This window comes from Xenopus laevis, chromosome 1S (assembly GCF_017654675.1).
Source record: "Xenopus laevis strain J_2021 chromosome 1S, Xenopus_laevis_v10.1, whole genome shotgun sequence".
NCBI classification, from domain to species: domain Eukaryota; kingdom Metazoa; phylum Chordata; class Amphibia; order Anura; family Pipidae; genus Xenopus; species Xenopus laevis.
The window spans coordinates 83,377,383-83,389,963 of record NC_054372.1 but is presented as its reverse complement, the minus strand read 5'-3'; the positions used below and the strand labels follow the sequence as shown (position 1 = coordinate 83,389,963).

Here is a 12,581-nt window from a genome sequence, read left to right as displayed (position 1 = left end):
AAAGTATTTTATTTTTTAATTAATTTCAATCATGTGGTTTTGTGTGGAACTGCGAACAATCACCTAGTGATCAGCTACCAAAGTATTAGTTCGTCAGACTGCTGTTATAAGCTCGACGTGGAGTATTAGAATGAATAGGCAGAAGAGTTCCATATGAGGGTGGGTGTCATGTTTTGCGAACTGGGTGACTACAAACGTCACAGCCGCTTGTCTGTGTATTGTTTCCCATGCTGATAGATTTTCTTTAAACAAAACACTGCGAATTTAGGATAAGTGGGTGGGACCGGAAGTCAAGGAAGAACTACAAGTACTAGCAATGACTACGTTTAAAGGTGAGATCACTCGTGGTCCCGGAAGTATTTGCTCAACACAGTGACATGGCCGGGAGAGGTTTGCTGAGAATCGCGTTTACCCTTGTCCGGCCTATTAGGACGTACGCTAAAAAACCTGGTGAGAAGCTTCATTCCACGAAAGTCTATATTGTTCGTTCTCAAATGTATCAGCGTCTGTGATGTTTTGATTTGCGAAAGGCACTACTTTTCAAGAACCCTAAATAATAAACCTGTCCTCAATGCCTGTATCTTGTCAGACAACGTCGAATATCTGTCTGTTACTTGTAGTAAAATGATATATCTATTCAGGGGGGCTGAAGGCATCTTTGAGATAACTTTCCTTATCCTAAACCTGTTCGTTTTTAGTGATAATTGCAAGGTATTCTTTTAGTTATTGCAGACTTATAAGGGTAGGAAAGGCAGATATATTTTGACCCCCTTACCTTGATTAAAGGGGAAGTACGCGTTTGAAGAAACTTTGCGGAAGATAAAACATTATAATTTAGCAACTTGCCGTACTTTATATTCTGGATGGTTAACCATTCCACACTCCAGATGTTCTAATAGACCTGTGGGGGATTCTGGGGGTTGTCATACAGGAAAAAACTGTATGTGGCCACATCTCTAATCTGCTTTACTGGAAACTGCTTCATGGATTAAAGGCAATTGCTATCTGTTTTATTGTATATAAAAAAAAAAAATGGATTATTTGAATAATCTAAACGTGGAGCATTACTTGCCTGGCAGGATGGTGAACAACTTCTTCAATTGTCTCTTGTACCTTCTATTGTTATCCAAGTTTTCATTTTTCAAACCAAATTTGCAACCGTGTGCATTGGCCACCAGAAAAATAATCAGTAAAGGTCACAACACAGGGTATGATCCTGCTATATCAAACTTATTCTAAACTGGAAATAGGCACATTTTTCCTTTTTGTTGTGCTAGTTTGATACGATTTGATTTTCATGCTATAAGCTAACACTATACTATCTCTTCTTCAGTTGTGAAAAGTAAGGGTAAAGGAGCAGTGAAAGAGGTTTTAAAGGGGCCAGAATTATGCAGGGACCCAGCAATACTGACTACACATGCTGTTGGGGCAAATATCTTCAAGACAGGGCCTGATGTGAAGCTAAAGGAGGACTCTGAATATCCAGAATGGTGAGTAGATTTATCAACATACAGTTTTATAGCAGAAGAAAATCATTTGGTCTATCTAGCAGAACTATTAAAGCAATACTGACATCAGTATGCAAAGTGTATACTTTTTTGACAACACTTTGTCATGCTGGTTGAGTTGATGAAGTGTTTTAAGTAACATAGTAGCATAGTAAGTTAGGTTAAAAAAACACACAAACATCAAGTTTAACCTTTTAACTCAATTTTAACCTGCCAAACTGCTTGTTGATCCAGAGGAAGGCAAGAAACCCCATTTGAAGCCTCTCCAATTTGCCTCAGAGGGGGAAAAAATCCTTCCTGACTCCAAAATGGCAATCAATCTAGTCCCTGGATCAACTTGTACTATGAGCTATCTCCCATAACCCTGTATTCCCTTACTTGGTAAAAAGCCATCCAACCCCTTCTTAAAGCAATCGAATGCATCAGCCTGTACAACTGATTCAGGGAGAGAATTCCACATCTTCACAGCTCTCACTGTAAAAGAAAAAAAAAAAAAAACCCTTCTAAATATTTAGGTGGCACCTCCTTTCTTCTACGGAATGGGTGACCTCTAGTCATCTGGAAAGACCTACTGGTAAATAAAGTATTAGAGAGATTATTATATGATCCCCTTATATATTTATACATAGTTATCATATCACCCCTTAAGCTCCTCTTCTCCAGCATCAACATCCCCAATTTGGCCAGTCTTTCCTCGTAGTCAAGATTTTCCATACCTTTTACCAGTGCTGTTTGAGTACTGGAGACCAAAACTGTACAGCATATTCTAGATGGGGTCTTAGCAGTGCTCTATACAGTGGAAGAATGACCCCTTCCTGCCATGATTCAATGCCTCTTTTAATACAGCTCAAGACCATATTTGCCTTTGATGCTGCTGACTGGCATTACTTTCTACAGACAAGTTTATTATCTACAAGGACTCCAATGTCCTTTTCCATTATGAATTTGCCTAGTGCAGTCCCATTTATGGTATAAGTGGCTTGAATATTTTTACATCCCAGGTGCATGACTTTACATTTATAAACCTTGAATCTCATTTGTCACCTTAAGCACCTCTTCTCCAGCGTAAACAAACCCATCTTGGCCAGTCTTTTCTCAAAGCTTCATTGCTGAGATTTTTCATACCATTTACCAGCTTACTTGCCCCTCTCTGGACCCTCACCAACTCGATAAAGTCCCTTTTGAGCTCTGGAGACCAAAACTGGATGTCTTAATCTAGAGTGTTTTACCAGCGCTCTGTTAAGTGGAAGAATACCCCCTCTGAGCAGAAATGTATGCCCTTTTATTACAGCTTTAATGCATGATTTTACATTTATCAACATAGACTCTCATCTGCCACCCAGAATGCCATTTTGTCAAGATCCTTAGAACCCTTAGTTTAGAAAGCAGTCGTTTGTGGGGCACTGTATCAAACACATTGGCAAAATCCAAATAGATCACCTCTACTGCTCCTCCACTGTCCAACATCTTATTTACCTCATCGTAAAATGCAATCAAATTTGTCTGACTTGACCTATCCTTCATAAAGCAATGCTTCATGCAAATTTTTGAATGTGATCCCTTAATAAGCCTTCAAATAATTTGCCCACCACAGATACACCACAGTACAATAGTATGTACATTTTACAATTAAAAATCTATAAATATAAATGTTAGTTTGTAATAAATATACATTTGAAAGTTGCTTAGATATGGTTTTTCTTTTTTAGGCAAAATATTATTTTTCGCATTGGCAACCCCTGTAAGATTTACATGTGTCTAACTGCCACATTATCTACTCATTTAGCCTGTTTGCTAAATTTGTTGTATTGGTAAGGGACGAGTCTATGGGCAGTAAGATAGATTATCCTTATTTGTTTTAAATAGTTTAAAATTCTTGGGAGGTTAGATGTGACTATTTCCCATAAAACACACTCACATAGACAAAGACACATGCAGGCAGAGACAAGCACACAGACAGACACACTGGTTGCACATCAACCTATTTCTAAATGATGCCTATTTTCTGTCCATTATATTAAGTCATAAGTTAATTCTGCTAATGTACTAAGCCATTTTAGCCATTCCTATTACTGTGTTACTTGCTTAGCTTGTAAAAGTGCTTATAAGGTTGTATTTCTGAAATTCTACAGTATAATGCATGACAAAACAATGATTATAGACAAATAATGTATCATAAATAGCTATTAGGTTTCCTAACTCAGTTTATAATATTGCCAGTACTGACCTTGCCTTTTATCTCTAAGGTTATTCCAGTTGGACTTGGGACCCCCCAAAAAACTTGAAGAATTGAGCCCAGATACACCACAATACTGGAGGTTACTTCGTAAGATGCATATATGGAGAAATAACCGTCTAGACAAGACCAAAAAATTTTGATGGAAAACAGAAGCTTAACATTTTCATATTATCTTGACTAGTCCTCTATGACATGCAGTTATATATAAAAAAAAAGTTTAAATATACTTAAACCTGAAATAAATTAATTCCACTTTTTTTGTATTAAGCAGATGTTGCAGTAAATTCCAGGAAATGCTGAGCACCTCAAGTATGCATGATATTTGTGCTATACACATTACACCTCTTTTTAGAACCATAAAAATGAGAACATTTGAGAACACTACCTTTATTTTGACACTTGTCTACCATGAAGCACAAAACGTTGAGTCAAGCTGGTAACAGCAAGATCTGAGTAGTTGTTAGAACTGATGTTGAAGATCAGTGGACTAAATAGATGTTACTGGGCCCCACAGCAAATTAATTTTATGACCCCCACCATATCCAGAGGTTGTCCTGTTTTACCAATATATTTTGAAATCGGTCATTATTTGGGCTTCATGGGGCCCCTGTACCTCATGGGCCTCCCTGCAGCCGCAGGGTCTGCTTCCTCTGTAAGTTACGCCCCTGTTGAAGATTTTATAGTGCTTTAAATAATTATTCATATTTACTTTTGGCAAATACTGCAACCCTAGGAACATATCAGTAACAGAACAAGCAAGAGCTTTCTGCTTCTCTTTAGCTGTCATTTATGCTTTTTGTGACACACACACACACACACACCCACACACACCATTTTCTCCATGTTGTGTGACTGTAATTTAACTATATATTTTAGTTTTGTAAATTGTATTTTTATCCTCTATCTGGCCTCTTTAAGAATTTTGATTAAAGGGGCCAGTCTGTTATTTAGAAACCAATATTTTATGGATATTAGATGTCACAATAGGGGTCTCACATCTTTTTATGACACATTTTCTATTTATTAAAGAAAGTAGTTTTATATTTTGGGTAACTCAATTTTTTGGTTTCAAGCAATATATTTTCATGCCTAAGTATATTGTACTGCTTTGTCACAGAATGGATTTTTTTAGGCTGGCCATGGCTTGCAACAAACCAGTCTCTCCTGCTGTGTGCCCTGTTCAAGCTTAATTAATTCCACCATGTTAATCCTGAATTGAAAGGGAAATCTTCTATAGCCTTTCTAGTTAGGGTACTGACATACAAAGAGTTCTGCTTGCAAGGAAAAGGTTAATGAGAAGGATCAAGTATTTAGATATATGTGTATGTAAACTTTAATAGCAACCAGTTTACAATGTTCCATTTTAGCAATTAGTAAGTGATGAATGGAGCTGGACAGCCAACCACTAACCTTGTCTGATTGCAAAATAGATCTTTACTGACAGGCAGAGAAAGAATAGTTTTCTGGGCACTCATGCATGCAAACAAATAGCTTGGTGTAAGTATTAACTATGTGAAAGGAGAAATTAATGAACTAAATGAATGGACTAATTGTATAGTATTCTGCAGTCTAAAACCCAAAAAAGATACAAATTAAAAAAAAATCTTTACAGCATATAAAAAAAAAAACCACTGTTGTTATGCTGTGCCTGAGATACAAGAAAAAAATGCTTTGCAGTTTGGTTTATTGTTTTTCTTCTTAAATACTGATTTACCAGACCCAATGAAGTAAAACTACAACACGGACATCAGCTTCTAACAAACAAGTCTCTTTTTCTTAACCGTGCTGACACCAATTTAAAAGTCACATTCAGCTTAAGACCACCTACAAATAAACAGGTCATCTTATGTAAGCTCTATAGCATACTCCATAATTCTGTCAAAAGTCTGCTTTGGCTTGAATACACCCAGGTCTAAGAATGCTAGACTTCAAAACAGAACATTGCGATTTTGAAGTCAAAAGTTGAGGTATAGCGTTTCGTAAAAGCTATTTTGATCAGATTGGCTGCCATGTTTTATCTATCGTCTGGATGTGCTCCTTTGCCTTCATTCTCAGTGCAGCAATGCTTGAACTTCTTTGATCCATTTCCTCTAAGGGAAATTTGTCCGCAAATCCCCCCATACACTGATGATAAGGAGCACTGCTGAGAGGTTGGATAGGGGTCATTGCAGGGCCACTGTTCAAAAATGTGTGACTTGGGTAAGTTGGCTGAAGGGCCTGGGAAGGAGCCATGAATGCTGGCATACTGTGGATGGTGGTAGTCCCTGAGATTGGTGAAGTGAGCCAGGATTCCAGAGGAAGAGTATTGCTCAGAGGCCCCATAGTTGTAGCTCTTGGGGATCTTGAGAAAGATAGTAGTGGGGAATCATGTAGTGTGCTAGAGGAAGACTCCAGTTTCTCTTGCCGCCTCCATTTTGCTCGTCTATTCTGGAACCAAACCTGCGTTCGAAAAGACATACTGGTATCAAAAAACAATGAAAGAGGTCAACATTTGAGAATTGGCCAGAAACTTGTTGCTGTTTGGAAGGAGTGAGAAATCTCTAGGATTAGAATAAGAGCTATAAGCATTCCAAAACCCGATCCTAGCTAATGATTATTCCATTAACGGCTCGAGAAGACAAGTAATTGGATAGCACTGATTGTGGATTACTGCAAAAAACGTGTTTGGCATGTGAAGCGATAGGATGCACAACAAAAAAAATTCATGTTGGTGTGAAGCTGAAACCCACTGGTATCTTTTTATTTTTTTTTACAATATTTTTGTTCCTTTTAATTTCTACATTTTTTCCACTGGCCATAACTTTTTCTAACTGTCTATTGTTTAGAAACTTTAGCCAATTTCTATTTCTTTCAGTTTTTCAAATTTATTTGGATGGTAATGCTTTTTGCAAGCTTTGGTAAATAGACAAATGTTCTTTTATTGGAAATTGTATAATATCAATTGAACAAGGGTGTTAAAATTCTGTATGAATTAGCCTCAAGGTACACCAATTCAGTTTAAATTATTCAAACATAATTTATAATTTGTCGAGTAGTGACTTATGTCAGTGTTCACTGCCAACTCTGGAATCTGTGTGAAAGTTGCTGTTCAACAGAAGTAAGTGGGCTAAGTCATTTAAAAAGATTACGTTGATTAGGCAAATTATGACTTTGATATGCAATGATGTCTGATAACTTACCTGAACTCGAACCTCTGGCAGGCTGACCTTCATAGCTAGCTCTTCTCGACTGTATACATCAGGATAGTGTGAACGCTCAAAGGCACGCTCTAATTCATGAAGCTGGTAGGTTGTGAATGTTGTTCGATTCCTGCGGTGTTTCTTTTTAGGTATCTCATTATCCTCCTCAGGAGTGCCACGCGTTGGTGTGCTGCCGTCTTCCCTCAAGTCACACAAATCTCCTTCACATTTGTCTAGAAACATCCCTTGTGCTGTTAGGGGATACACATTCAAAGAAAATATAATTATTATAAATCACATATATGTATACATATACACATAGTTTCATGATTTATTAAGAACCTGTTCTTTCTCTCTTTTCTTCATTTTTATTTTAACCAATTAAAACACTTGGGGGCTTATTTGCTAACATGCAAATTTCTTTTATTTTTATGAATCGCTTTTTCCTATATTTCTTAAGAACTCTAAAAATGTGAGATTTATTTTTTTAAGTGTAAAAGCCATGAAAAAAATCAAAATTTAACCAGGTAATAAGTTGTTGACATCCTATAGAAGTCTGTGGGAGTTGTACTGATTGGAGGTTTTCCTTTTTGTCCAAAAAACTTTGAATTTTTCGGATCATTAAGCTTATAAAATTCAGATCTTTTCTTAAATTCCATGGCATTAAAATGAGATTGTTGATAAATAGGCCTGTAAGTCTTCCTGGAAAGAAGATAGTATGGACTACTGCAACTTTCTTTATAGTAGCAGATCATTTAAAACAATTCAGGGGCATCATTACACTGTTTGCATTTTATTAAAAGGAACAGTAACACTGAAAGTGATTTGAAGTAATGAAAATATAATGTAGTGCTGTGCTGCACTGGTAAAACTGGTGTGTTTGCTTCCGAAACTCTACAATGGTTTATATAAGCAAGCTGCTGTGCAGCCATTCAAAGCTCAATGTCTCAAATATATTGATAATGGGTTGAGTTCAGAGGACTTTTGTATTTGTGTATATGAATTTTGTTGTCTTGGGCAAAATTATCAGCATTGTTTGTGTGCTCTTAAAATACATTCAGAGTTATGGGACTGTTATCCAAAATGCCTGGGGTTTTCTGTAGAGATGCACTGAATCCAGGATTCAGTTCATTATTCGACCAGGATTAGACCTTTTCCAGCAAGATTCTCACAAATCCTCGTGCCTGGCCAAACTGAAACAGAATCCTTAAAATCAAGTGACTTGTCATCACACAAAGAAGGAAGTAAAAATGTAATTCTCTTTCACACTTCCTGCCCCTGATTTGCATATGCAAATTAGGATTTGGTTCAGTATTCAGCCAAATCTTTAACTAAGTATTTGGGAATAGGCCGAATCCAATAATAGTGGATTCAGAGCATCACAGATTTTCCAGATAATGGATCTTTCTGTAATGTGGATCTCTATTCCTAAAGTCTTCTAAAAATCATTTAGACTCAATAGGATTTAATTGTTTTGCTTCCAACAGGGATTAATTACAGTGAAAAATAAAATAATTTTTAAAAAATTTAATTATTGATTAAATATCTGTCAGCACAAGGGGTCTGGATGATTGTTACTCTGTACTCTTTATACTATAACCAACAATTTGAGAACCATTATTAAAAATATATATGTATGTTAATTAATAATTCTTGAACAACAGGCATTGATAGTGTGCAACTGATAAATCCACGACCTAATGCAATATTGTGCGTTTCTAGCCCAAGTAGAAAAATATTTCCTACCAAGAAAATATGTTGCATTAAGAACACTATTTAGTGTTTTTTTTTTTTTTTTTCAAATAGCTGTTTATTATTTTCCAAAAATAGCAGAAGGGGTACAGAAAAAAGAAATATTTAGTGTTTTTTATACTTGTTAAACAAAAACAAATATTAAGACCTGAGGAATATGTGAATATGTCTGCAGGCTCCAATCCTGCTTGAAAACTCTCTAGACCTTTTGTATATCCTCTCATTACAATATAGGGAAAACAGGGACTGCATAATTTAATGTTGCATATTTAAAAAATATACAGACTATAACAATATTTAGTTGAGACAGAGCTCTTATCCTAAGATCAGAGATTTTATACATCTTTATAGACTCAACCCTCTGCTAGTACAGTAAAGAGTCAATAAGTAACTCATACAAAGTCCATGGTGTAGTAGGGCATATGTATTTATCCATCTTAGTCCCTAAAAGTAGATATTTACCATATTTACGTCACCTTGATAGAACTGAACTAATTGGTATATGTACAAATTGGAGACAGACTTCAAAACATGCAACCATTGTTAGCATTCAATAATAGCACAGCCTAACACATTTTTATCTAAGCGGTGTGCCTTAAACAAATGCTGGACTGAGCAAAATGTGTGTCTCGAAGAGACAATTGTGTGCTGTGTAAATCCTTTGTAAACCAATAAACACCTCAAAAGTTTAGCACTGAGCTATTGAGTATTGCCTCAAAGCTATACATGACAAAAAGAACATATTTAAGTGTGGGATCCAGTTATAAATATATTACTTAAACAAACTAATTTTGTAATACACGTAGGATGAACATACAATAACACTGACTTTCAAAGCACTTCATAACTCTGCCCCACCCTACATCTCTGAACTCATCTCTATATACTCACCCAACTGCTTACTACGCTCCTCTACTGACCTGCTACTCAACTCTTCTCTCATTACCTCCTCACATGCTCGCATTCAAGACTTTGCAAGGGCTGCACCCCTCCTCTGGAACTCTCTCCCACAGTCTGTCCGACTTTCTCTCAACCTTTCTGCTTTCAAGAAATCTCTTAAACCGCACTTCTTTCGAGAAGCCTACCCTCACTCTGCTTAACTACCAAACGCAACACCACATATAGTACCACATTTCTCACCCACTTAATTCGATCTTGCCCACTCCCACACCTTGTGTATTACTCCCTTCCCTTTAGAGTGTATGCCTATGCATAGGGCCTTCCTCACCTATTTGTACCTTTTTGTATTGATTGTGATGTATGTAACTCCATATGTTCTATGTATATAATTCATGTGATTTAGTTGTATAATCACATTTACTTTACAGTGCTATGCAATATGTTGGCGCTATATAAATACATGTTAATAATAATAATAATAATAATAATAAAAATATAGAAATCAAGTGGACATGTGAATAGAAATGGACAAATCAAAAGACTAGCTAGAGCTTAATATTTAATTTGTAATATTAATTAAGAAACACAATCTGTTGTTATGTTTAATTGGTTACATTTATATCTAACAGTATTATGCTTATTTACTTAAGGTCGTATTTTAGTGGTTTTTTAAACCACAACTAAACTCACATTCTCTAAAACCACAAATGTCATGGAATTTATTAAAAGTTCCGACTCTTGAACAATGTGGTAAAAAGTATGAAAAACTCTGTTTTTCAGACAATTTTTATCAGAGGAAATAAATCGGAAAATCTTTTAAAAGTCTGAATTTGATTTGAAGCAGTCCAATAGGACCAGCGCAGCTCCTACTGACTTTTATAGCACATTGACAACTTTCACTTGGCAAAGTTCTGCATTTTTTTTTTTTGGTTTTCATACTTAATAAATCTTTCATTTTTTTTCACAATTTTTTTTATATTCGTAGTAAAGAACACAATTTAATTGTTAGTAAATGGGCCCATATGTATTACCATATTGTTCATTATTATTTTCTTTCACCTTTTACTGTACTGATGCTAACTGAAACTGTAGGTGTTTGTTAAAAAAAACAAAACTATTTCTATTAAAATCTGCAGTGCTGAACCCCAGCAATGAGTAGATCTGCCAGGTGAACTTGCCAATCCGGTGGTTAACTCATGGCATTCTAATTAAGCCATTGGGATTGTTCCAGTAGTGCCCCATTAACAGAGTTTGTGGATTGATACAACCTTAGAAACAATAACTGGGTATTTATAACATTTAAGATCTGAAACCAAGACTTACAAAGGAGATATCAGAAAGTGAAAACTAAGAAAATCTTTCTAGCAAAAAAAAAAGGTATAATTTAGCATTGCATAGCTTATGTAGTTCAACAACTGGTCTTTGTGTAGCTTTCTGTCTTCATTGCTTACAACCTTGCCTTACTCTTGTAAAATCATCATAAATATCTGTAAATATGGTATTGAAATTATTGGTAACCTACCTTGGTTTTATTGTACAGCACTACAGAAAATGGCTGATGTTGGCACTTTATAAATATGTGGTAATAATAATTATAATAGCTCAGCAATATGTGTCAGACATCATTCCCTTCCATGGCAGCTTTCCTCTTGTATTCACTTCATAAACAAGCATTCACTTCACTCAAAAATTGTGTACTATTAAATTTATGCTCTATACAACATTACTTGCTGTATGTAAGGCCTACCTATATTTTCTCTGTATTTTCTAGCAAGAAAACATTACTAGTTATGGTTAGAAATAAAAATTAATAAAGGTTTTCTAACCTGATAACCAACTAATAATGATAGACACACTGTTTCTAATAGTGTTTGAATAAGGCTTTAATCAGCTACATACCTCATACGAGTTAAATTTTGTTCTACATTTCTTAACTTAACTTGACATCATATGAGTCTACAATTGAAACCAACCCATTAGTGTGTTTTTACCTTGCTTTCAATCTTAGGGCACTGTACAAAAGTATATATGTAGGGTTGCCTTTTCTGGAAAAAAAATGCTATATTTTTATGTTTTTACTTATTAATAACATTTGCAGCAAACAGCATTTTTACTGGCATCTTTACTGACCTACAACAAGGAGCTTACTTATTTGTTTGGTCAGTTTTCAAATTCAACCTGCAACACTAAAGATCAATTTATGTTTCATTAATTTACATGGTTAAGTTACCTGACAGTGTCTTCCTGAACTGCACTTAGCTGCGGGCAAACAAATGGATCAGCCTCAAAGTAATATCCTCCAGGCTTTTGAGATTTGAGTAGTAGAGACTGGTTAGGGGAGAGAGATCCAGGCAGAGGAGAGATAGCTACAGAAGGAGAGATAGAGAAGGAGACTGTTAAATCTTCACAGATGTCTGCAGGGACTGAAGCAATCTATAACAGCCGCAGGGGATTAGAGGACTTTAGAAAAGGGTCACCTCCCACTCTTAACAATGATTGGCACTGCCCAGTGGATGAAGAATGGTTGTATGGTAAAGACAGGACAATGTTTACATTTTTAAAACATTTTGAAATATGCAATCATTTTTTTTTAAATCTATACACTAAGGGCAGATAGATAGAAAATTGTATTGGATGCAAAGTGCAAAACATGTACAGTCACAGAAGTCAAAAACAGCGACAAAGCTGTGCCACAGTGTCGTGGCACAGTGCCACAGTGTTGCATTGCATAAACTGCTGGTGGTATACAAATTCATTTAGACAAATGGATGTGTGTCCTTTTTCAACATAAATTAAAAACATAGTAACATAGTAAGTTAGGTTGAAAAAAAGATGAACTTCCATCAAGTTTAAACTTTAAAGTCATACGGTATATAACCTGCTTAACTTCTAGTTGATCAAGAGAAAGGCACAAAAACCCCATATGAAGCCTCTCCAATTTGCCTCAGATGAGGAAAAATTTGCACCACTAAAACTCAAATGCCTGGGAGCTGATGAATAATC

At 35.8% G+C, this 12,581-nt stretch overlaps 2 protein-coding genes across 2 annotated transcripts; one reads left to right on the top strand and one right to left on the bottom strand.

Annotated features, from left to right (window-relative positions):
* The first annotated feature begins 294 nt into the window (after positions 1–294).
* On the top strand, positions 295–4,788 carry mrpl54.S (mitochondrial ribosomal protein L54 S homeolog). The gene is made up of 3 exons (XM_018243523.2): positions 295–450; positions 1,334–1,490; positions 3,755–4,788. The coding sequence occupies exons 1-3, from the start codon at positions 378–380 to the stop codon at positions 3,885–3,887; spliced, it is 363 nt and encodes a 120-aa protein (XP_018099012.1). The 5' UTR covers positions 295–377; the 3' UTR covers positions 3,888–4,788.
* Positions 4,789–5,414: 626 nt separating this feature from the next.
* On the bottom strand, positions 5,415–11,986 carry rax2.S (retina and anterior neural fold homeobox 2 S homeolog). The gene is given in 3 exon segments (NM_001095716.1): positions 5,415–6,186; positions 6,927–7,177; positions 11,809–11,986. Coding segments are annotated over 2 exon segments (687 nt in total). The 5' UTR covers positions 7,170–7,177; positions 11,809–11,986; the 3' UTR covers positions 5,415–5,742.
* Positions 11,987–12,581: the final 595 nt, after the last annotated feature.

What these genes read in the sequence shown, in the direction of transcription:
- mrpl54.S (XM_018243523.2), top strand. Translation starts at nt 378, where the DNA reads ATGGCCGGGAGAGGTTTGCTGAGAATCGCGTTTACCCTTGTCCGGCCT. An exon ending in GACGTACGCTAAAAAACCTG is followed by an intron (nt 451 to 1,333) that starts GTGAGAAGCTTC and finishes TCTCTTCTTCAG; the next exon opens with TTGTGAAAAGTAAGGGTAAA. An exon ending in GACTCTGAATATCCAGAATG is followed by an intron (nt 1,491 to 3,754) that starts GTGAGTAGATTT and finishes TTTATCTCTAAG; the next exon opens with GTTATTCCAGTTGGACTTGG.